The sequence below is a fragment of the Drosophila miranda genome, assembly GCF_003369915.1.
Source record: "Drosophila miranda strain MSH22 chromosome Y unlocalized genomic scaffold, D.miranda_PacBio2.1 Contig_Y1_pilon, whole genome shotgun sequence".
In the NCBI taxonomy this organism is placed as follows: Eukaryota; Metazoa; Arthropoda; class Insecta; order Diptera; family Drosophilidae; genus Drosophila; species Drosophila miranda.
The window spans coordinates 22884593-22910112 of record NW_022881603.1 but is presented as its reverse complement, the minus strand read 5'-3'; the positions used below and the strand labels follow the sequence as shown (position 1 = coordinate 22910112).

Genomic DNA, 25520 nt, shown 5'->3' with positions numbered 1-25520 from the left:
TATTTTGCATACAGTTTGTGCCAAGATGGCACTTTTTTCCCCGCCCATTGTTGCTGAAGGGTTCTTTCCTTTCTCCGAGTCCAAATTCATATTACATGCCATTACTCCCGTTTTGTGAACATTCCAGACCCCTCCTAGGCAACAAGTCGTGACCATGTTGTCATGGATTGGAATTTATGAAATTGTTTTCTGTGTGACATACCAAGAGATAATACTTTCAGGTATCTAACATCTCCTTCACTCCCCAACCGTTTTTGTCCTAAAAAATTAACTTGCTGTAATAGTCTGAGGAATTCAGGTCAAGCCCTTTGTGAAAATATAGCATCAATGGAATTCCCATTTAGCTTATAGAATGATGCCAACACTCACATTGAAACTCCTTGCGTGCTGCACTCACAGACGTCACAATGTTGGCCACATGGCCGAGGACCGTGGCAAAGAGCATCAGGCCAAATAGCAATTGCAATATCACAAACACATACTCGCCCTTGGAGCGCGGCTTGGGCAGGTCTCCGATGGTTGTGAGGGCCAGAGTGCACCAGTAGTAGCTCTGCAGATACTGCTTCACTACGTCCGCCGACTCGGAGTCGTGGTAGACCCAGTTGCGGGACCCGAAGCCGTTGTTCTTGTGGATGATGTGGTAGAGACAGCCGTTCCAGTGGAATATCACAAGCAGATAGTGGATGAGGGCCGTCGAGCGAAAGACGTTCGGGTAGTTCGTGTGCCGCTCGGTGCGGTCCATGAAGGACCAGAAGCGGTAGATCTTAACCAGCCGGAAGCTGCGCAGAATCGAGTTGAAGCCGATGGACAGATAGAGAAAGTCCAGCGGCAACAGGCACAGGCAGTCGATGTAGAAGATCGTCGAGTTCATGTAGTGGGTCCGCAGCTTCAGGGCATCTGTCTGGAGCACCCCGTCTTCCAGATAGCCGGTGCGGAAGTGAAAAAAGATGTCAATCAGATAGAGGAAGTCCGACAAGTAGTCAAGGCAGAACCAGATCGCAATCGTGCGACGATTGATCTCCTGGAAGGCGAAGCGGTAGATTATCACCCAGAAGTTGTACAGAAAGGCCATGGACACCACCATGGACCAGTAGTAGCACAGCCGCCCCGCCGGATCGAACACAAAGTGAAGCTTACGGGTCGCCGTGGCCGCTCTAATTCGCTGCGAGGCGGTGCGATGCGCCTTCTTGTGGTGTGGTTGTCCTCCTTGTGACCCGGCTCCACAACCGCCGCCTCCATGGTGTGCTGGATGGGATTGGCCACCGTGGTGCCCCGAGCCATCTCCTCCCTGTGAGGACGTTCCGTGTGAGTGTCGCTGGTGCGTCGCCGCGGATATCGAATGCTGCAGCTGATAGCGGTGCGGGGCTGGGGCAGCATTATGGTGAGGCTGCTGGTGCTGTGATCGTGAACGCGGGTAGCTGCGGGATACACAAGATTATGTGTGGGATTTAACACGGCATACCATGAGGGAATTCAATAATTGAATATATTTTGTTTTCCTTGCCAAATCATATTTGGGTTACTAACCGATCTGTGCCGTTGCAGTAGTTGCCACCGTATTGAGTATGCCCTCCCATGGGTATGCTGGTGGCTTCACCGCCGGCCAGCGTGTTATCCTGTGAGCCGCGGCCCATTGACCGGTTCCAGGTGCCCGTGCCCCCCAGGAGCCGCTGGTCGCCGCTGCCTGTTGTTTTCAGTCGGCCACGCGACTTGTTGCGTTGCTTGTTGTGCAGTAGATCCATTTCGGAGGCAGTGCTTACGGTGGCCATTTGAGAGTTGGAGGCTCGGGAGGCGCATGGTGTGGCCAGGCTGTCGTGTGACGTGAAGAAACCTTGTTGCGAGACGCTCTGGCCGAATTTCGGCTGGGACATGCCAAACTTTGGTCCTAGATCTACGACGGGGGAAGAAAAGGAGTAGCTTCGATTAGTCACGAACAGGATAACATCAACAGAATGGGCGGCATAAAGGTCGGAGAGTTCTGACACACAAACAGCGAGGGGGGTCTACAAGAGAGAGAGAAAGACAGAGAGAGGATGGGGGAGAGGGAGAGCCTTACCGAGAAAGCTCTGGCGATCGATCGAGAAGCGACGCAGGCTCCCCAGATCGATGAAATGCTCATCGGCGGCCATTGTGGGCGTAATTGAGAGTTCGGTTGTGTGTATGGCGGCACTACCACCACCAATGGTACCACCACCGTGTGACAGACCCCCACTGGGCGCGCCACTCGAGCCGCCGCCCACCGTCAGATTCGTGCAAATTGTGGCACCGACAGCACTGCCACCCATCCCGGCGCCCAGATAGCCAGCATTGCTGGCATAGAAACTTCCATCAAGTTCGGCCATCTGCTGCTCGTAGGCGGTCAGCGGATTGATGGACCTCGAGCTGTGGTCCCGGTACAGCGGTCGCGGCGAGGGCATCAGCGAGGGGTTCAGCAACCCGTTGAGGGAGAGACGGGGCTGCATGATTTCCGGAAAGCTGGCTCTCGGCGCTAATCTATAAGAAGTGGCTGCTGCAGTTGCAGTTGTAGTTCTGTTGGTGTTGCTGCAGATGTTGCTGTTCTGACGAATTGCTATTGTTGTTCTGGTCTGCGTCCTGTCATTGGCCATATCAGCGGGTGCATGAGTGCGACTGCGAATGCTAGTGCTAGGGGGAGCCTGCGGCCGGGCATTGGGCCATCGTTCATCATCAGCAGTATCCCTATTGACATCGACGTGGAGGATATTGTCATTGTCATAGTCATCTGCCACATTTGTCCCTTCGGCATCGGTATCGATGGCAGCGTCGCGCCTCAGGCTGGGCGTAGCCCTTGCCTTGGACTTGGACGTCGCCGAATCAGCTGCACGTTGTCCGGCCCATTCGATGGGACGTTGATTGTGGGTTCATTGTTGCACAGTTTTTAATTAATTTGCAATTGGGTTTCCCAATGATTTATATATTTATTTCAATGCAGAGAGAGTAGGAGAAATATGAGCAGAGCAGAGAGTAAAATTAATTGCATTTTCTCCATTAATAACATTTTGTTTTGTTTTTCTTCTAATTTAATTCCTCTAAAGAGAAGGAGCTTTTGGGGCAGGCTTAAGCACACGCACACACAAACACACGGTAGAACACAAATCATATAAACAGTGAGTGGGTGGTGGATTGGTGGTGGCATTGAAAGTGTTTGTCAAATATTCAACAACATTCCATGTACTGTATATATCCTTAATAATTATTTCTAGGATCTAGATTTAATCAATCAATAATTATCAGCAGGATCTTAAGGGGTGGATGTGTGCCAATTAAATACCATGCAAAAGATGTCTATTATGTGCATATATACTCGTATGTGGAGTGGTGTGTGGGGAATGAGCCACCTGTCAGGCGCTGAATAAGTGTCGTGTCTTTTGGCTTCTGAAAGCGCTAATAAAGTTAGATTTAATTAGGTGCGCCCAAACGGGGCATGCAACAACGCCGTAGCTCCATTACTTTTAACCAGCTGCCTGCCTGCCTAGCAACTGGCTTCGTTTTCCACTTGGAAATTCATGAGTTGCCTGCCACACGCAAGGGCTGGGCCTCTCTTTCTCATTCCCCATAATAAAGAAGGACTAGCTCAAGTGCGCACTTGACTGTCGAACAGCAAGACAATGTCCAAAGTTGTTGCTCTTCCATGTCCATGTCCATGTCGCTGTGTTCCTGTGTCTGCCTCGAATTGCGGGTGGCGCCAATTTATTTCTATTACGAGAACTTCGATGTTCCCTCCTGATGCCGGTCTCCTGCCGCCTTCCTCCTGTCTCCAGCCTCTTTCTATCCCACTGCCTGTTGCTCTTTTCCCGAGACTGTGCCTCCTCCCACCTGCCACCACACTCAGCTGGAGTGCCGAGTGTCGAGTGGTGCCGCTGAGGCTGATAGTGCTGGAGCAATTGATTATTGGCGGACCGCTTTTAATTATTGGCCGTGCCGCTGCTCCACAGCATCTAGCTGCCGAAATTCAATTACGCTGCCAAACAGCGGTGCGGAGTAGATGAGTCGCAAGTGTTCTTCCGTCCATCCGGAGGCAGAGTGCTCAGGACCTGTTTTGTCGCGATTCGCGAGTGAAATGCAAAAAATTGTCAATTACTTTGCCGCACCTGTGTCTCTCCGGCTCTGACATGAATTTCCACTTTCCACTTCCACCTTCCCTGCCTGCCACTTGCTTTCCTAGCCCACAAACACTTCCAGACAGTTCTCTCCCCGCAGACACTGGCTATAATTTCTAATTAATTTCGCTTAATGGCAACACACAAATCAACTTGACCGCCTTATTTATTAACTAATTTCACAGGAGCCAACGCCATTCGAGGCGGCAGGCGGGCAGTGCAGGAAGGCAGGAAGATATAAATGTGGTTTATCCCCAATGTTTTATTAATAAATGTCTCTTCCTTCCACTCTCATTCTCTGTCTGTGTGTCTCTCTGCATAGCCTTAGCAAATGTGGTTGCAACTTTGCGTTGTCGCTGCAGCTCGCCTGGCAGCCATTTTGGATAAGTTTAGGGCTGTTTCCTGCTTTCTCAGAGTGCATTTCAATGTTGGACGAAAATTGGTGAAAGTTTGTCCTTGCAGCAGCTGCTACCTCGCCCTCTCTCTCGCTCTCTATTCAGAGTATCTCTCAGATACTGCGTCATAGGCAATTTACAAGCCTGTTGCCTACTTTGAGGCGCTGTCAAATAAAATTGCTCTGATTCTTAGCGAAGAGAAAAGAAATATGAGTTAGAGAGAGAGAGAGAGAGAGAGATAGAGGGAGACAGGGATCCGTCTCTGTCGCCCCTGACCGCATTCCCAAGTTTGCAGACATCATCTTGGGACTTTTTAATTTTGCTAATAGTTGAGTGTCATTAATTTAAACTTTTGCGCTCTTTGCGTTTGTCTTCAGCTGCGGCCCCAGTGATAATAAAAACAGCCATCGAGACAGCAAGAGCGAAAGCGACAAAAAAAAATGGCAGAAGCGTACGCGATAGGGCGAAGAAAAATGAAAAATCTACAGCTTAATGTGCGGCACTTTGTCATGGCCTGCCACCCGCTTGAACAGCCGCACCACATTCGCAATCACAATCAAAGAGAGAGATAGAGAGAAAGGGAGAGAAAGGACGAGAAGGGATAAGGCTGACCATGAATTGTCAATAAATTTGCTTGCCGCAAATCATCGCAGCCTGTGCCTCCTTCTGCCGTACCCAAGTGTTCGAAAAAGGAAAAAACCAAACAGATAAACGATAGAGGCAGAGAGATGGACAGAGAGAGAGAGAGAAACTAAACCTCAATTATTTGGTGAAGCTGCAACAGCAAATGAAAATATTCGAGAGCTGAAAATACTTTGACAAAAGTTTGCCAAACAAACTTTTGCCTAAAACATACTTTGAGCCTTACACAAACACGCGGCCAAATGCTGGGAGTCGTGGGAAAGGGGTGTCAAAGGAGTTAGAGCGTGGGGGTTGGGGGGAGGAGTGGAAATTGTGGAAACTTAAACGACACAAAAAGTAAGTCGGGCATTAAGAACAAAGGAAAGAAACTAAAACTTGAAGAGCGGCCAGGCAACCGGAAGGAAGAACAGTTGCAAGGATCCTAAGGATACAACAGCTGATGCCACCACCATCCCTCGATCGAACTGTCAAACGTATTTCAGAACTGACATATTTTTATAACCATGAAATATACAAATTTCAGAGTATTAAAGATGATATTACTCATGTGGCTGGTGGAATCCTTATAGAGCGAGAGTAAGAGCCGAGTGAAGCGCCTTTCCTTGCCCGACTTTAATAACGACACCCTGATCCCGGACACCCGTGAAATACTTTGGCGATAACCACATCTGTGGCGGTGGCCTATTGACGCCGGACTGGGTGCTGACCTCCGCTCACTGCGTCATGGAGTAGGTGGACACTGCCTTTGAGATATCTTTCGATGACTTTTGCCTTTATTTAGCGAATCGAAGACCATGTTTAGGACGCGGGTGCTGCTGGTGGCGGCGGGATCACCGAACCGGCTAAAGCTCGTCACGGGCAAGACGGTCTGCACCCCGGTGGAGGCACAGTACGTGACAATGAACTTTACCATGTTGAACACGGACAACATGGCGATGATGCGTCTGAAATATTCTATGCCCACTGGGAATCCCCGCATTGGATTTCTCGATCTGCCCTCTGACCCCCCGAAGTTTGGCTCGAATTACATAGTTTTGGGCTGGGGCAGAATATACAAGGTATGAGATCGACGGAAGGAAACTTAAATTTCAGATTCGAAATATTACAAACTTTTGCAGGGAGGTCCCTTGGCCTCGAATATCCTGCAGATCGATGTGCTTCTAAAAGACCAAGCGTACTGCGAGAAAAAACTAAAGAGCTTCAAATGCGGCATGATGTGTAGCAAAAATGACGGAAATGACTCCAGTCCATGCTCCGGTGATCTTGGAGGGCCGTTGATCAAAGACAATATAATGGTTGGCATCGTCACCTATCCTATGGGCTGTGGATCCTCGATTCCCTCCGTCTATACGGACGGTCAGAGCAACATTGATTGGATACGCGACACGATGAGCATCTGCTCCACCATCACCATGAACATAATTTCAATATTCATCTTCTTACTCTCGCTGTTAGTGGCTTGAAAGTCATAGTCACAGCTTTCAGATGAGAGATGATTCGATGGAAAGAGAGACAATGCCTGTCCAAGCATCACACAGAACAGAACTAATATTTGAGCCAATTTGGAAGTCGAATAAGTCATTCATTCATAAACTTAGTTTTCGGTTGTGAGATGCATCGATGAAAGTACAAGACAATTGTTGTTAATCCAAACCACAGCATAGAACACAAGCTTGCTGATTTTCGAAGAATAGAGGCAACAGCTACTCGTATGGCACCGCCTGGCACTTGCAATCCCTTCTGGCTACTGGCTCTGTCACCCGGGAGCCGCAATATGCAGCAAGCTCTGGCTCTTAATTGCCACAAAGGCCCCGCACAAGGGCCACGTCCATGGGGCTTTAATTGACATTCGTCCCTCAATTTAGCCGCAACCAGTATCCCTGTCAGAATCCCACACGAAATCAGCTTTTTCCTTGCTGTGAAGTGAACATGGAATTCGGTTTCAGTTAGGGACGGACATAGGGCGCGATGCCAGAGCGTGAAATAAATTTGGGTCCCTTCTTCGGTCCCTGTCCCACGGAAAGTAGATGGTTCATTACTCCCTTATTCACACGATAAATTCATAAAGGGGGTAGTGTTCAAAATACGAAAATTACTCGCAACAAGAGCAGCAGGATGGCGATAGCAGCAAAAGGCACCTGATATCCATTTAGGTAATGAATTTTGCACACGCACTCACTTCTATGTGCCTCTGGCATATCTGCCATAACTTCCACTCAGGACTCCTAGAGGAGACTCCAGTAGGCAAATGCGTAATGACAAGCATTAATGCAAACGACTTCATTTAATTAAACGACCTGCAGGAGAGAACAAAAAAAGAACTCAAACTGAAACTGAAACGTAGTCGTTATTATCATTACTACAGCCACAGATAATTTCCAGTTGGGGAGTTCTTTGCTCCATTCTGTTGTTTGTCGGGAATATGCGCTCAAGCCGAGTTCTATATCATAAATACAAAATGCTAACCTAATACGTTAGTAGATATGCAAAAAACTATCTAAACAAATCAGTAAAGTCAGAGAGAATTTTCATTGCATTTCTGAACACATGGGAATGTGTTTTCTTAACTTTGCGTAAAATACTTTCCATCGGATTGAAGCTGCCTCATTCTTTCTGTCACACAAATAAAATATACCCACCGATACCGAGTATACAAAAAGAGAAGTGCGCACAAAAAAAGACACACACAGCAGAGATAGGCGTGGCGGCAGAGAAGGAACAGATGTGACAAAGTCGACAAAGAAGAAGCCAATTCAATTAACAGTCGCTGGAAATGGGATTACTTCTTGCAGTCGGAACTTTGAGACATGGAAAGCAAGAGCCAGAGGAAGTGCAAAACCAAGTAACCCCAGATGGTCATGAGTCCTGTGGGGTAATCCATACAAAGTCCAGTTTCCCGACTAATCAAAATTCCTGTTAATTTCCCCTAATGAGAACCCGCATGGGATGTGCAATGTGCAACATTTTCAATGGATTTAAGTGTCTTTGCTCATTAGCACTCGTGGAGAAAACAGGGGAGATGCCGGCGCCGCACAGCTGTTGCAACCATCACACAAATACAAAACGAGGGGGAACGTAGTGAGTTGCAGCGGACACCGCAACTCTACAGTTATACCCGATACTAAGTCAGTATGGCTCTCCTCCGGCAGACGCCGCTAATATTAAACGACACGACAAAGAGTGCGTGCGAGAGAGACAGAAAATCAGTCTGAGCGTGACGTCGGGCGCTGCGTAGCCACTGAAAATTGATTTCTTGCTTTTGGCTACAAAAATGATCCGATCTGATCCAGATTCAGCAATCTGATAGATATGGTCGTTATCTATGATTCTGCGTTTTTAGTTTTCTCGAATGTGCAATATTGTGGATGCAACAGATTTTCGTCTTTTGTGGGGGCGGAAGGGGGTGGGGCGAAATTCTGAGATATACGTTTTATAGTGAGATCTAACAGAAGTGCAGATACGAAATTTGGTTACTCTAGCCTTAATAGTCTCTGAGATTTGTGGATGCCCCAGATTTTCGTCCTTTGCGGGGGCGGAAGGGGGTGTGGCGAAATTTGGACACGAAACGGTCAAGGTCCGATATCACAGGAGTGTGGATACCAAATTTGGTTGCTCTGGCTCTTATAGGTTCTGAGATCCTTGAACTCATTTTTTGCAATTGGCAAAACCGACCATGAAACCTGTGTGGAAGAGAGAGACAGAGCGAGAAAGAATGAAATTGTTTTCTTGATTCTGTCTATAATAATTATACGATCTGGTTGAGATCTTACATTCTAAAACATATAGTCATCCACTACGATTCTGCCTTTTTGGTTTTATCGTATATTTAAAAATGTGGATGCCACAGATTTTCGTCCTTTGTGGGGGCGGAAGTGGGCGGGGCGAAGTTTTGAAATATTTTTGTAGCAGTGACCTATCACAGAAGTCTGGATACAAAACATCGTTGCTCTAGCTCTTATAGACTTTGAGCACTAGGCGCTGAAGGGGACGGACAGACGGACAGACGGACATGGCTCAATCGACTCGGCTATTGATGCTGATCAAGAATATATGTAAGAAGGAGTGGGCCAGCTGGCCTATTGAGGGGGCAGCGGAGATAAGCAACAGCAGTAATAACAGCAGCAGAGGAACAGCTGATTAGCAGCAACAGCAGTAGTAACAGCAGCAGCAACAGCAGTAGTAACAGAAGCAGATCAACAGCGGACAGAGAAGAAGAGCGACCGAGCGAAGCAGTGAAAAGGAGAGAACAGCAGCAGCAGAAAATCAGCAGAAATAAGCCGTAACACTAAGAACTTTTGTAAGCACACATACCAGGCCACCGCGATAATAATACGAATAAACAATACTCTAAATAATATCTTACATTTGGGGGCTCAACCAGTCGCGTACTGCCTGTGTAAAGTGGAAAAAATCAAAAATCTCAGAAGCCGTCAGCAGACGAAGCGAGACGGAAAAGCAAAAATTTGGTGCAAAAAAACTGCGCATTAGACTCTCAGAAGCCGCAAGCAGAGGAAGCGAGACAGCGAGTGGGTGAAAAGAAGAACCGAGAAAAAAGGGTTGCTTCAAGCCGGCTGCCCACAAGAGTATTGCGCAGTAGAATTATAATGGAAAATACAAGTGGACCACCAGCCGGGAATATGCAGCAAAACGCGAACGAGGAAGCGATGAGGTCAACACTCCTAGAAGAAAACACACAGACGCTCCAACAGCTGGTTCAACTGCTCTCGATGAAAATAAATGCTGATGAAATAGACAAGAAAAATGATGCAAAGCTGGTAGTGGAAAATTTTGCCAAAATTATTCCAGAATTCAACGGAGAAAATATGTCGGTACAGCAGTGGTTTATTAACTTCGAGCTAAACGCTGAAGCATACGGACTAAATGACAAACAAAAATACGTGCAAGCCCGAGCAAAAATGACAGGTACAGCTGCTCTTTTTCTCGAGTCCACAGCAGTGTATGAGTACGGCCAATTGCGTCACCAACTTTTACAGGAGTTCGAGTGTGAGCGTTTATGCAGTGCGCAAATTCACAATCAATTGTCTATGCGAGTGAAGTTTGCCGGCGAAAGTTCTCACGAATATATACTACAGATGAAACGCATTGAGCACGTGGGACAACAGACACGGAGTCGGTGATTCGATACATTGTCGACGGACTGAATTTAAAAACGGATTATAAGTACACCTTTTATGGATGCAGCACATACAAGCAGCTGCGAGAGAAGTACGAAATCTACGAAAGAACGCTCGCGGTTGATGGGGGTTTGGCCCCGAAACAAAAAGACTCACAGCCGTTCGGAAAGAAGTCCAATTTCACCAAATATGAAAGGAAGCAAACTGCTACAATTGTGGATCCCAGGAGCATCTACGCAAGGATTGCCGAGCTGCATTAAAGTGTTTCCGCTGCAATCAGACTGGACACATGTCTAAGGATTGCCCGAGTGCTGCTGCCGTAAACGTTGTGTTCGGACCAGCCGCTGAAGAATAACCGTAACTTTAACATTATTATTGTATGAGCAGAGAGAGCTGCCTATGTTGTAAAACGTTGACGTTCTGCAGAGCTGCTGCGCTCTCCCGCTAAAGGGGCTCTCTGCCGCCGCCACTTCGGCAACTATTTTGATCTGCTGCCGCCACTTCGGCAATCACTTTGATCTAACGCCGTCGTCTATAGTTTAGTTCTATGCTAATAGAACCTTCGCATAAGGTTTATCTGGCAATAGCAAGCAATCGGCTGCCGCTAAGCCACCAAGATTAAATACGAATTATAAAGTTTAACCCGAAATCTGTTTTCATTTTTGAAACACATAGGTGCCAAAAAAGCTTGACATCTCAAACATTGGTGACCCCCCGACGTGATATAAAACCATTGCTTAATCGCGTTCCGTTAAAACACTTATTATTTATACAATATTTTGTTGTTGGGTAGTTTAACTACCAACAGATACATTTGGGTGCACGTTGAAAAACAGTTTAAAGTGCAAATTCAGTGAGAGTGCGGCTGGAATATTTATAGACAAATTCCGGTACTTTAAGCGTCGAATCTCTCATTCTCTGCGCAGCTGCAGCCGCGGTTATTGACTTTTCGTGTCTTGCATTCTCGCTCTCGCGTCTATACATCGTCGCTTAAGCGGTATTTCATTTTCCGTTGTTGTGTCGAATTGCACAACGGTTAACATGGACAACGATCCGAATACAGGCGCGGGCGGAAATATTGTGGTGGCTGATTCCAGACTGAGTCTGTATAAGCGTAAAAGTCAGTCATTATATGATCGATTGCACAGGCTTGGCGAATCCTTCGCGGGGAATAAAATCGATAAGCTGACCGCCGCGGAAGTCGAGGTGCGCCTTGATATGTTGGCAGAAATTCGAGAGGAATTTAATAAGGCCCATAATGAGTTGGAGGCTCTCGATCAAAACGAGATTGGGAGTGAGCTGCGCGAAATCTTCGATACTCTTTTCATATCGTTGAAAGCTGAGTTGCTGGCTGCTGTTGAAGTAAGCCAGTCACACGCCGCTGCCCATTCTACGACTCTGCCAAGCCATTCCGGACATAGTCCCATCATCATGGCTCACAAGCAGCGACTTCCTGAGCTGAAGGTGCCTAAATTTTCTGGTGGATACGTCGAGCTCTCGGATTTTATGGCAATGTTCAATGTTAGAGCTCTCCAGTGCCAATTATCGTGCGGCTCTGGATATACTTTGTAGTGTATTGACACTCAGACTTAAGCACGCGTTGTCTTCAAGATTCTCTTTTATTCTATCTCACTTGGATGGTGTGACCGTATATAGATATTAATATAATACCTAACACGCCTCTCCTTAGATGTTTAATATACATGTCATTTACAAATCTATTTTCTTATAACAATTTGATTTGTGTACTTAATCTAATTAGCGTATATAAAATTTATGTGATTTCGTATTTTTCTTTCTTCTTAATCTGTTTAGTATTTGTTTCAGTGTTTAATTTGTACATAATTTGATTTCATAATTCCTTTCTTTATATTATTTTATTGTTAAATACGCTTTACTACCTTCCCTGCCTCACGTGGTCTCAACTCTCTCCTGGTGGGTGTTGGTTGAGAAACTATTTGTTCATTGTTGGTTTTGGAATTGTCATCTACTGAACAATTGCTTTCGACATCAGGTGTTTTCGCATTAGGCGATGTATGATTGTTAGTGCTTTGGTTTCTAATTTGATCCAGGTGACGTTTTATTTCTCTGTTATTGTTCGCCAAAATACAACAATACGAACGCGGGCCCAGTTGTTGTTTTACAGTTGCCTGAGTCCAGCTTGCTTTGTTAGGATTTTTGTAGTCCCTAACCATAACTTTTTGACCCTTTAAAAATTCTGTGCTTCGTCTACCTTTGTGATTTACAACACACTCAGTCTGTTTTTTATTTATTATGCTTTCCACCGTAGGTGGTTTTAACAACGAAAATCTTGTTTTTAGTGTACGACCAAAAAATAATTTAGCAGGAGATTCGCCCGTAGTACAATGAATCGTATTTCGGTAATCGATCAAAAATCTATTTAAAATTGTATTAAAATCTTGTCTTTCATTAGCCTTTATGTTTGCATATAGTGATTTCTTAACAGTCTTTACAAAATTTTCTGCTTGACCATTAGTCGCTGGATGTCCTGGAGCAGTAAAAATGTGATTAACACCATTGTTTTTCATAAACGTTTTAAAATCATCAGAAGTAAACTGTCGTCCATTGTCACTAACTAACACGTCTGGTAAACCATATCGACAAAATACTTCTCTAAGCTTGTTGATAGTAAACAATGAAGTTATTTCCTTCGTTTTGAATACTTCTGCCCATTTTGTATAAGAATCTATAATAACCAATAAATGAAAACCTCTAATTGGTCCTGCAAAGTCTATGTGTACTCGACTCCAAGCCTTTCCTGTGGATTTCCACGGTATTAACAGACTCTTTTCTGGACTTGATTGTAGTTCCTGACAAGGAATACAATCTCGAATTAATTTCTCAATTTCAGAATCCATGCAAGGCCACCACACATAAGAACGTGCTAACATTTTGGTTTTTACTATTCCCAAATGCGATGCATGAAATTCTGCTAAAATAGCTTGTCTCAGTTTGGTTGGAATTACTACTCTGTGTCCCCATAAGATACAATCATATTCCACTGAAAGTTCATTTGTTTTAGAGATGTAGGCAGAAAACTCGCTGCCTTTTAATCTTGTCTTCGAACCAGTGTTAATTGCCTCACAAACTTTTGATAATATTGGGTCACGTCGTGTTTCACGAGCTATTTCTTTGAAGCTAATTTTGAACACCTTTTCGGACTGTATAAAATGTATGTAATTATAGTCTTCGTTTGGTACAGCCGTTTCCCATTGAGGCATTCTTGAGAGTCCATCTGCTATATTTAAGGTCCCCTTTATGTGTTCAACTGTATATTGAAAACCTGACAAAGTCAGTGCCCATCTTTGCATTCGTGCAGAGGCCATCAATGGAAGTCCTTTCAGGTCTCCAAATATGCTTAGTAATGGTTTGTGATCTGTTCGAAGGATGAACTTGTTTCCTAAAAGATACTGTCTTAATTTACTCACACAGAACACTATAGCCAGGGCCTCTTTCTCGATTGTACTGTAATTATGCTCGCTTTTGGATAATGCTCTTGATACAAATGCTATTGGTTTGATATCTTCATTGCATTTATGTGATAAAACACCTGAAACTGCATGACTGCTAGCATCAGTCGTTAATACTAACGGTTGATCTGGGTTGTAGTGAACTAAAACTTGTTCAGAAGTTACTTCTTTCTTTACCTCTTCATATGCACTCTGACATTCGCGTGTCCAATTAAATTTGGTATTTTTCTTTAATAATGCATATAAAGGACTCATTATCTGAGCGAAATTATTGATAAACTTTGAATAATAATTTACCATGCCTATGAAAGCTCTAAGCTGTGATACGTTTTCCGGAGCCGGTGCAAACAATACACTCGCAACTCTATCATTGTTTTTGCTCAGTCCTATCCTGTCAATTGAAAATCCTAGGTAACAAATTTTGGATTTAAAGAACTCACATTTCTTGTCATTTAATTTAATTCCAACTGATTTCAGTTTTCTAAGTACAGCTTTTAGGTTTGAAATATGTTCTTGAAGATCTCGTCCTGTAACTGTTATGTCATCTTGATAAACCACAACTCCTCGCATACCCTGAAACAACCCTTCCATTGTTTTTTGAAAAATAGCTGCTGCAGTTTTTATACCAAATGGTAAGCGTTTAACTTTCAATAGTCCAATATGTGTGCTCCAAGTACACAAATTTTGAGATTGCTCATCTAAATTTAGCTGATTGTAAGCATTTGACAGGTCAAGTTTTGAATACAGTGTACCCCCTTCAAGCGCTGCAAAAATGTCGTCTATTCGAGGTAGTGGATACTTTACGTCGACTAAAGACCGGTTTAATGTAACCTTATAGTCACCACAAATTCGTATGTCACCGTTTGGTTTTAAAATCGGTACCAAAGGTGTTGCCCATTCAGAACTAACAACTTGCTCTAAAATTCCATCATCTATGAATTTTCGTAACTGCACTTCAATCTTTTCTTTCCATGCTAATGGTACTGACCTAGGCTTGAAAAATATTGGTTTTGCATCTTCTTTTAATAGTAACGATATCGTATTCGTAGTATATGAACCTAAACGAGGCTCAAAAACTTCAGCAAACTCCGATTTAATCTGTTCTGTAATTACAGAATTTGGTTCATTTACGTACACATTGTTCACCTGAATTAACTCAAAATTAAAAGCTCTCAAAAATGTTCTACCTAGCAAAGGTGGACTCACTGCATTGGTTACAACAACAACAATTTGTTTTTTTAGACCTCGATATTCGATCGTTGCATCGTACTCACCAATAACTTTGATTGAATCTCCATTGTAATCTACATATGGAACTAGACATTTTCTAAGTGGTCTGCTGGTATTTAAGCTTTCGTAAAATGTTTTTGGAACCAATGTGCACGGTGCACCAGTGTCGCAAGCAATTTTCGTTATGTTTCCATCAATTTTTACAGGTAAATAATATACTCCATTAGTTGACGTTGTATCAACGCTATAGATAGAAAAGTTATAATTATCATTATCAAAATTATTATCAGAATAGGTGTCATGTTTTGTTTGAGATACATAATTTACGGATTTTTTTGATTTATTTTTACAAATGCTCGCCAAGTGACCTGTTTTTCCACAGCTGTGACATTTGCATGCCTTATACTTGCAATTGTTTGAGTTATGATTTCGCCAGCCACAGTGTGTGCATGGCTGCTGCTTCTTTTCTCTGCCAGCGTCGCAGTCGTTTTCGCCGTCGCCGTCACCGTCGCTTCTGCCGCCTCTGTAACTCACGTTTCGGTTGCCCTTGAAATGACTTCTGCCGTTGCTCTTTGCTTGATCTCTGTTCTCGCCTCTTTGCCTCTGCCATTGACTAGTCCCGTTCTTTTGATGCATGTAGTTGACGTTGTGTTCTGTCTTCCTTGTGCTGATCTTCGTCTCCATGATCATCGCCTTCTTGAGTGCATCAGCCAGAGTTAGATTTTCGTCTTCTTCACATATTCTTTCATATATAGGGTTGGGAAGGCTCATCACAAATTGGTTTAATACAAACGCTTCCAGATTTGAGCCAAATTTGCATTCCAATGCCAATTGTTTAACTCGAGCATACCACTCCGCTACAGTCTCATCTTCACTTTTTGTGGACATGTGAAATTTTTTTCTTTCTCTGAATATGAGTGTAGGTGGTGTGTAGTGTGTTTTTAAAATTTCACATAATTCTTTGTATGCTTTTGATACGGGTGATACCGGATTGCACAAACTATGTAGTACAGTGTAAGCCGCTGTACCGATCGACTTCAACAAAACTGCCTTTTTTGTGTTTTCCTCTTTCACATTCAATTCGCACAAATGTATGTCGAATTTTTCCTTCCAAATGCAGAACGTTTCTTGGTGTGGCGAAAACTCAGCAATTGTTGCCATTTGATAGAATGTTGGTGCTTCATTTTTCGTCATGTTGCTATTCATATATTATATGCACTTTTAACATGTGTATGTATATTAATACGTTTTATTTTATGCTCGTCGCCAATTATGTAGTGTATTGACACTCAGACTTAAGCACGCGTTTTCTCAAGATTCTCTTTTATTCTATCTCCCTTGGATGGTGTGACCGTATATAGATATTAATATAATACCTAACATACTTAATAAACGCTTTAATAACAAAAGACTTGTTTTCCAGGCACACATCAAGAAGATTCTTGGGCTAAAGAGGGTAGACTCGCCTTCTGCTAAAGGGCTTCGGGAGTTTTCGGATGCAGTCAATTTACACATGCGAGCGTTGCAGACATTGGGAACTGCTGAGGAGATTTCAGGATTCATGGTCATCAACATGATGCTGCAGAAGTTGGATTCGAAGACGCAAACCAAATGGGAGGAGCACACATCGTCGGATGCTATACCTATCGCAGAGGAATTCTTCGAATTCTTGCAGCAACGCTGCCAGAAAATGGAGCGGTTGGAATATGCTACAGCGACACACGCTACTAGCGATCAGGTGGGAAAAAACCATTCCTATACGCAGGTTAAGAAAACGTTTGTAGCTTCCAACTCTTCCGCCGACCCGTCTGTATGCGTCTTTTGCCACTCAGCGGGCCATGGAATATACTCGTGCAAGATATTCGGAAATCTCTCACCGTTGCTGCGCCACAAAGAAGTGAAGAAGCTTTCCCTATGCTTCAATTGCCTAAAGCCGGGGCACCGGACCCGCGCATGCAATAGTGGAAAATGTCGAGTATGCGGCGGTAGGCATCATATTTTGTTGCACTTCGATAGTATACAGCCCACAACACAAGGCTGCCCAGGTATTACTCCTCCCGATCTGGCCGTTCAACCGGACACTCTTTCCGTTGCTCAAAATTCTGCTAGCAGCTCGTCTCTACCTTCGTCTACCTCTCTTGCTGCCCAAGGTCTTCACTCTGATGTCGTGCTTCTGGCTACAGCCGTGGTTCTCGTAAAGAATCGGTCTGGCGTTTTAGTTCCTTGTCGTGCCATCTTAGATTCAGGATCGCAGCTGCATCTCGTCACATCCAGGTTCGCCCAGCAGCTTCAGCTTAGGAGAACTCAATCGTCTGCACTTGTGTCTGGGCTGGGCGATACCAGCGTTTCTACTGAGGGATCCACCATAAGCATTTGTATGCATTCTCGCACCTCTGCTTACACAACTACACTTACTGCTCTCATCGCCCCCACGATTACCGATTCTCAACCAAGTATGACAGTAAATGTATCCGATTGGCGTATTCCATCTAACATTCAGCTCGCTGATCCTGCATTTTTCAATCCTCAACGGGTTGATCTTCTCATTGGTGCGAGCGTTTTTTATGATCTCCTCTGCGTAGGGCAAATCAAACTCACCGATGGACTGCCTCTTCTGCAGAAGACCCGGCTTGGGTGGATCCTATCTGGCGGTGGACAGATGGTATCAAGCTCGGCGCTTTTGGCTACGCACTATTGTCCAGATTCGATAGCTGAGATGGAAGCAAGGTTGGATAAAACTCTTCGTATGTTTTGGGAAGTCGAGAATTGTGTGGAGGCTGGGTTGAATACCAAAGAAGAAGACGATTGTGAAGCACATTTCGTAAGCCACCTTTCACGGTTGCCATCCGGGGAGTATGCGTTCGTCTGCCGCTAAATAACAATACTGATCGTTTAGGAAAATCTTATGCTCAGGCTTATCGACGGGTTATCAGTCTGGAGCGAAAACTGGAGCGTAATCCTACACTCAAGGAGCGGTATTCCGCCTTTATGAGGGAGTACATTAATTTGCATCATATGCACCAAGTCAACCCTGATTCCCGTAGTCTCTGCAAATATTTCTTGCCTCATCACTGTGTCCTAAAGAAGGACAGTACGACGACAAAACTCCGTGTCGTTTTCGACGGATCCGCAGGTTCATCAACTGGATATTCTCTAAATGATGTGATGATGACAGGCCCTGTTATTCAGCCTGCATTGTTTAACATATTGATTCGCTTTCGAACATATCCAGTCGCTCTCACTGGGGACATTTGTAAAATGTACCGCTGCGTACGAGTGTCTCCACCCGACAATTTGTATCAGTGCATCCTATGGCGAGATTCCATCGAGTCCGAGGTTCAAGTCTACACATTAGACACCGTCACATACGGGACGAGGGCTGCATCATTTTTAGCGGTCCGCGCAATGCACCAGCTGGCCATCGACGAGGGTGAGTCCTACCCTCTTGGCTCAGCTGCTCTGCGGCAGGAGTTTTACGTGGATGACCTTATTTCGGGCGGTAATTCGGTCGCACAGGTCATGGACAAGATGCACCAAACATCAGCTTTACTGTCCCGTGGTAATTTTAGACTTAGGAAATGGTGCTCAAGTCACCAGGAAGTACTTGAGGGAACCCTTGAAGATGACATAGAGAAGTTCCTAAGGTTTAATGATGGAAGCGGTCGGTTTTATCTACGATTGCGCGGTTCTACGACCCTCTTGGATTGATAAATCCAGTCATTGTCAGGTGCAAAATCTTCCTTCAGCAGCTTTGGAGAGAAAATTTGGATTGGGATGAAAGCCTATCCTCAGCGTTGCATTCAACTTGGATGGACTTGAGAAATAGTTTGGCAAGCATTTCTCGGATCTCATTTCCTCGCTTGGTTCTTCGTTCTAGTGTGGCTACAGAAGTTCACGGATTCTGTGATGCCAGCTTAGAAGCATATGGCGCTTGCGTGTATGTCGTGTCCAGGGAAGCCCAGTCTTTGAGCCCCTTTTTGTGCTCAAAGTCGCGAGTGGCGCCGCTAAAGACTATATGGATTCCTAAGCTGGAATTAAGTGGAGCCCATTTGCTTGCGAAAATCATGCAGAATGTAAAGGAAATGGGAATCTTTACAGGTCGGTTCTATTGCTGGTCGGATTCGTCAACAGCATTATCTTGGATTAGGGACGAGCCAGCTAAATTTCAAGTTTTCGTGGCAAATCGAGTGGCATCAATTCAGGAGTTGACGGCAGCCATGGAATGGCGCTATGCTCCCACATCGTTAAATCCTGCTGATATTCTCTCGAGAGGCTCGCTTCCCAACCATCTTATCCAGTCAGAGCTATGGTTTCACGGCCCATCCTTTTTGCTAGGCTCCAAGGATAAGTGGACTGTATCTCCATCTAACAACATAGCAACTTTGGAGCTTCACAAGAGAGGATTGCTAATCACGTCTCCACATGCCGATCTCACGTCCGGATGCAAATTTGCGAATTCATTCTTTCGCATGCAGCGCACATTCGCCTACATGCATAAATTTATACATCGCCTTAGGCATCCAGGACTCACCGTTTCTGATATTCGGCAAGGAACGCATCTTCTAATTCGACACATTCAGCTGGCAAATTTGTGGATGGACATAAAGGAGATTCGGCGCAATGGTCAAGTCATGAAATCCAGTTCTATTAGTTCGCTCAACCCGTTCATCGATCATTCTGGACTAGTTAGAGTTGGAGGTCGTCTTGGCAACTCATCGCTAGGATTTGACGCTCAGCACCCGCTCATTCTGCCAAAGGGACATTCCATTACCTTTGCGCTGATAAGATATTATCATGAAAGAAACCTCCATGCCGGACCTCGCGCCTTGCTATCCAAAATTCGGCTGGAATATTGGCCCATTGGAGGTATTAAGGCAGTGTCAAGGGTCGTCAGCAGATGTGTGAGATGCCTTAGGACTAGGCCGCGCATGGTCGAACACATCATGGGAGACCTACCTAAGGAACGTTTGGAAGGATCTCGAGCTTTTGAAGTCACTGGAGTAGATTACTGTGGACCTTTTTTCTACCGATCAGAAATCCGCACGAGGCCTCCGATCAAGTGCTACATTAGCGTATTCATCTGTTTCACTTCTAAGGTGAAGGATCCTCGTAAAGGATTTGACCACCGCATCGTTTCTAGGCGCACTAAAGCGTTTTACTTCCACTCGAGGAAGGCCAAGTCAAATTTGGTCGGACAATGCGACAAACTTCGTTGGGGCCAAGAACGAGCTTCTGGAGCTAAAGAAGCTTTGTCTGAGCGAACCGCATATGAAGGAGGTCAACGAATCCTGCTTGGCTGACTCGATCGACTGGCGTTTCATCCCACCTCGCTCTCCGCATTTTGGCGGGTTGTGGGAAGCGGCCGTGAAGACCGCAAAATATCACCTGTACCGCTCAGTTGGACCATCTGTGCTTAGCTTCGACGAGCTGCGCACTCTGATCTGTCAGATCACTGCAATTGTTAACTCTCGCCCTTTGCTCTCGCTTTCAGAAAATCCTGATGATTTAGACGTTTTGACTCCTGCTCATCTGCTTTTAGGCGGCCCCCATGAGCAAATCCTCGAGCCTGACCTAACGAAGCTGAACTACAATCGTCTGGATGGCTGGCAGCGGGTCACCCAACTACAGCAAATATTTTGGAGCCGTTGGCGCGAAGAGTATCTCACTCTTTTGCAAGAGCGCGCGAAGTGGCGTACCCCGCGCAAAACATCTGCAAGAACGACCTCGTTCTGGTGAAGGACGAAAATCTTCCTCCAATGCGTTGGCCACTGGCTAGAGTGGTCGATGTCGTTTTGGGCAAGGACGGAGTGTGTCGCGTCGCTGACCTGAAGACATCCTCAGGAAACATCAGGAGAGCCGTCACTCGGCTATGTTTGCTGCCCCTTAAGGAATCTGTTGAAAGACTAGCTCCCAACGGGGGGAGTATGTTCGGGCCAGCCGCTGAAGAATAACCGTAACTTTAACATTATTATTGTATGAGCAGAGAGAGCCGCCTATGTTGTAAAACGTTGACGTTCTGCAGAGCTGCTGCGCTCTCCCGCTAAAGGGGCTCTCTGCCGCCGCCACTTCGGCAACTACTTTGATCTGCTGCCGCCACTTCGGCAATCACTTTGATCTAACGCCGTCGTCTATAGCTTAGTTCTATGCTAACCCCTCTGCGCATTGGTTGCATATCGATCTCGCATAAGGTTTATCTGGCAATAGCAAGCAATCGGCTTCCGCTAAGCCACCAAGATTAAATACGAATTATAAAGTTTAACCCGAAATCTCTTTTCATTTTTGAAACACATAAGTGCCAAAAAAGCTTGGCATCTCAAACACGTTGCATACGAGGAAAAACGCCTGAAGTCTCTTAAAATTAACGACGTGCAAGTCAAGGTGCTCATAGACACCGGTGCAGATGTTTCCCTATTAAAGATGTCAGTGTTCGGCAAAATGAGTGGTATCCATCTGCAAGCCAGTTCGTCAACTTTGAGGGGACTTGGAAACAACATCACACGCTCCGCAGGGCAGTTTACGGCAGAAGTGGAGATCGACGGAATGCGACTGGCACACAAATTCCTTGTGGTGGCCGATCATGCCGTCGGATGCGAATTGTTGCTTGGACACGACTTTATATCCAAGTTCACAATGACATCAACGCCAGGAGGATATAAGTTTTCTCCCCTGCCGGGGGAGGAAACTGAGGACACCAAACAGATAAGTATTTACAACGTGGTCGAAGCAAATACTGACATAAACATTCCATCGCAGTTCAGAGATGCCGTCCAATCAATGATTCAGGACTTTACTGAAAAGAAGCAGACTGCAGTGTGCCCGATCATGCTGAAGATCGTACCGGACGAGAAAATAGCGCCGTTTCGACATTCGCCAAGTCGAGTATCCATCAGCGAAGCCGACGTTGTCAAGCAGCAGATCGATGAATGGGCCAATGGGCTGGGATAATACGACGCTCATCATCAAATTTCGCCAGTCGGACTGTAATTGTCAAGAAAAAGGATGGGAGCAGCCGGGTCTGCGTGGACTATCGTCAGTTGAACAAGATGGTCTTGAAAGATTGCTTTCCCGTTCCAATCGTTGAAGAGGTGCTGGAAAAACTGGAAAATGCTAAGGTGTTCACCATCATGGACTTAGAAAATGGTTTTTTCCACGTTCCTGTGGAAGAAAGCAGCAAAAAATATACGGCGTTCATAACGAAGGAAGGCCTCTTTGAGTTCAGTCGTGCGCCTTTCGGTTTTTGCAATTCGCCAGCAGTTTTCATCCGTTTTATAAGTTTTGTATTTCAAAACCTTATAAATAAAAACATTCTTGACCTGTATATGGACGATATAGTTATACACGCTGAAACCGCCGACGAATGCCTGGGAAAGCTGAAGAAGGTTTTTGATGCTGCAGCTGAATACGGGCTGAAGATGAAGTGGAAGAAGTGCCGATTTCTGCAGTCGACCATTACATTTTTGGGTCATCAAATTGGAGGAGGTGAAATCAAGCCTGGATTGGAGAAAACCAAAGCCGTCAGCAAGTTCCCGATGCCGAAAAACATAAAGGCTGTGCAGTCGTTTTTAGGATTAACTGGGTTTTTCCGTAAATTCATAAGAAACTATTCGCTAATCGCCAAACCACTGACCAATCTGCTGCGAAAAGATGTCCCATTTAAAATGAGTATGGAGGAGCAGCAGGCGTTCGCTACATTAAAGGAAGCATTGGTGAAAGAGCCGGTCTTGAAACTTTATCGCAGGAATGCAAAAACCGAGATACACACTGATGCGTCTAAGGACGGGTTTGCAGCGGCGTTGTTACAATGGCACGAAGGACAATTGCATCCGATCTTATTCTGGAGTAAGAAAACCTCGGAGTCTGAAGCACGACAACATAGCTATATACAGGAAGCCAAAGCAATTTTCCTAGCGTGCAAAAAATTTCGTCAGTACATACTTGGAACCAACTTTAAGCTCGTAACGGATTGCGCTGCTTTCAAGCAAACGTTAAGCAAGAAGGACGTTCCGCGGGAGGTAGCCCAATGGGTCCTGTACTTGCAGGACTACGACTTTGAAGTGGAACACAGACCAGGAGAACGGCTGAAGCATGTGGATTGCCTGAGTAGGTACCCAATTGATGTCATGATGGTATCTTCGGAAGTCACAGCAAGAATTAAGAAAGCCCAGCAGGAGGATACGATGATCAAAGCAGTTTCCGAAATTTTGAAAAGTAAACCATATGACAACTTTAAGTTGAAGGCTGGTCTCGTATACAAAGTGGGGCAAGGCACGGACTTGCTGGCAATACCGAAGTCATTAGAAAAAGAAATAATAACCGACGCTCACAACGCAGGACACTTTGCCGCTCAAAAAACAATGGATTCCACATCTGGAAGGAAAAGTAATGCAGATCATAGGAAACTGTATGAAATGTATAATCTACAACAAAAAGCTTGGCAAAAAAGAGCGATTTCTGCATTAAATTGACAAAGGATCACAGCCGCTGTATACTATACACGTGGATCACCTTGGGCCTATGGATGCTACTTCAAATCAGTACAATTACATCTTCGCAATGGTTGATAGCTTCAGTAAGTTCGTATGGATGTATCCCACAAAAACAACAGGAGCAGACGAAGTTCTCAAGAAGTTAAGGGAGTGGTCTGATGTATTTGGTAATCCGGCACGCATAGTAAGCGATCGTGGAGCAGCATTTACATATTCAAGCTCTGAGGAGTTTGTCAAGGAAAAGAACATCGAACACATATGGAGCACCACAGGGGTACCAAGAGGAAACGGACAAATTGAATGCGTAAACCGATCTATTCTGAGCATCATTTCCGAATTGTCGTCGGAGGAACCTGGAAGATGGTATAAGTTCGTACCGCGAGTTCAGAGGGCTATTAACAGCACTGTTCATGTGTCTACAAAGCGTTGTCCATTTGAGCTGATGATCGGGGTAAAAATGCGTTGTGGACCGGATAGCGACATACTTTAGCTAATAGAAAAAGAGATGGTTGATAATTTTGAAGACGAGAGGCAAAAGATGCGACAAGAGGCAAAAGAAAATATTCAGCAGGCCCAGGACAGATACAAGGAACAATTCGATGAAAAGCGGAAATGCGAATACGGATACAAGGTCGGAGATCTCGTAGCCATACGTAGAACACAATTTGTAACCGGAAAAAAGATGGCCAGCGAATTCTTAGGACCATACGAAATAACCAACGTGAAACGAGGCGGACGCTATAATGTTCGGGAGGCAGCAGACGTCGAAGGACCAAGCAATACGACCACAAGCAATGATAACATGAAACTATGGAGCTTTTCTGTAGAAAACGAGGACGCATGGTCATCAGGGACTGATGACTAATCAGGATGACCGAGTGTAAGAAGGAGTGGGCCAGCTGGCCTATTGAGGGGGCAGCGGAGATAAGCAACAGCAGTAATAACAGCAGCAGAGGAACAGCTGATTAGCAGCAACAGCAGTAGTAACAGCAGCAGCAACAGCAGTAGTAACAGAAGCAGATCAACAGCGGACAGAGAAGAAGAGGGACCGAGCGAAGCAGTGAAAAGGAGAGAACAGCAGCATACGGACGCGACTCAAGCAGCAGCAGAAAATCAGCAGAAATAAGCCGTAACACTAAGAACTTTTGTAAGCACACATACCAGGCCACCGCGATAATAATACGAATAAACAATACTCTAAATAATATCTTACATATATATACTTTATGGGGTCGGAAACGATTCCTTCTGGACGTTACACACATCCACTTTTACCACAAATCTAATATACCCCAATACTCATTTTGAGTATCGGGTAAAAATAGAGAATATAATAGCCCGGCATGGGGGAGGTGGAGCGCGAACTGTTGATTTGCATGCTCTTGCGCTCATTAAATTTATATTAAACTTTTTATAAGCGCGGACATGTTGCGTATGGGTGTTTGTTTGTGTGCAAGGGTTCTGTGGCAAGCATGGAAAAGAATCGTGTGTGTGTGTGCGGCATTTTGGCAGGATGCAGCAAAACTATGCATGCAGCAGACGGATGATGACGGTCATTATGGAACGACCGGATTCGAATAGCTTCATCGCCCATTGAATTTGTAGTTAATTAAATCTCCAGGCAAATGCTGCGGAATCTCTCGTTTATACTTGTTCATCTTTTTCGTTTCCCCACAGGGGCTGGCGCTCGGCCGACGACCGTCGATTAACCCACCGCTGAGCGTGGGGGCTAAGCCCGATCATATATGTATAGTTTTACCTCTGCTTTTGCGACTGGCCCACCGTTGGGGGCTCCGGCTTTGCCTTTACCTTTGGCTTATCCCTCTCTCTCGCTCTCTCTCTGCCTTCTTTCCTTCTTTCTTTTCTACTTTGGCGTTCCCGATGTCTGCAGATTTTGCCTCAGGGGGCACCGGCATGAATATGAGATGAGGTCGCTTTCTCCCTTCCTGGTGCGCTCACCTCTTAACCCGTCCCAGGGGGCGTATACTTGTTATGCGTGTGCAGCATGACAACAAAGAAGAAG

The 25520-nt window shown here is 45.2% G+C and overlaps 2 protein-coding genes across 2 annotated transcripts in view; one reads left to right on the top strand and one right to left on the bottom strand.

Moving 5' to 3' along the window:
* Window positions 1-25520, bottom strand: part of LOC117191525 — a 138003-nt gene that overhangs the window by 8429 nt on the left and 104054 nt on the right. The window contains exons 3-5 of the mRNA XM_033396366.1: window positions 2057-2836; window positions 1528-1891; window positions 370-1418 (exon numbers count right to left, since the gene is read on the bottom strand). Of these exons, the coding sequence (XP_033252257.1) occupies window positions 370-1418; window positions 1528-1891; window positions 2057-2836 (2193 nt within the window). The remainder of the gene's footprint in view (window positions 1-369; window positions 1419-1527; window positions 1892-2056; window positions 2837-25520) is intronic.
* LOC117189608 (trypsin alpha-3-like) lies at window positions 5786-7101 on the top strand (the record flags this gene model as incomplete). The annotated part of the gene is made up of 3 exons (XM_033394730.1): window positions 5786-5883; window positions 5937-6213; window positions 6274-7101. Coding segments are annotated over 3 exons (720 nt in total), but the record flags the coding sequence as incomplete, so codon positions are not given.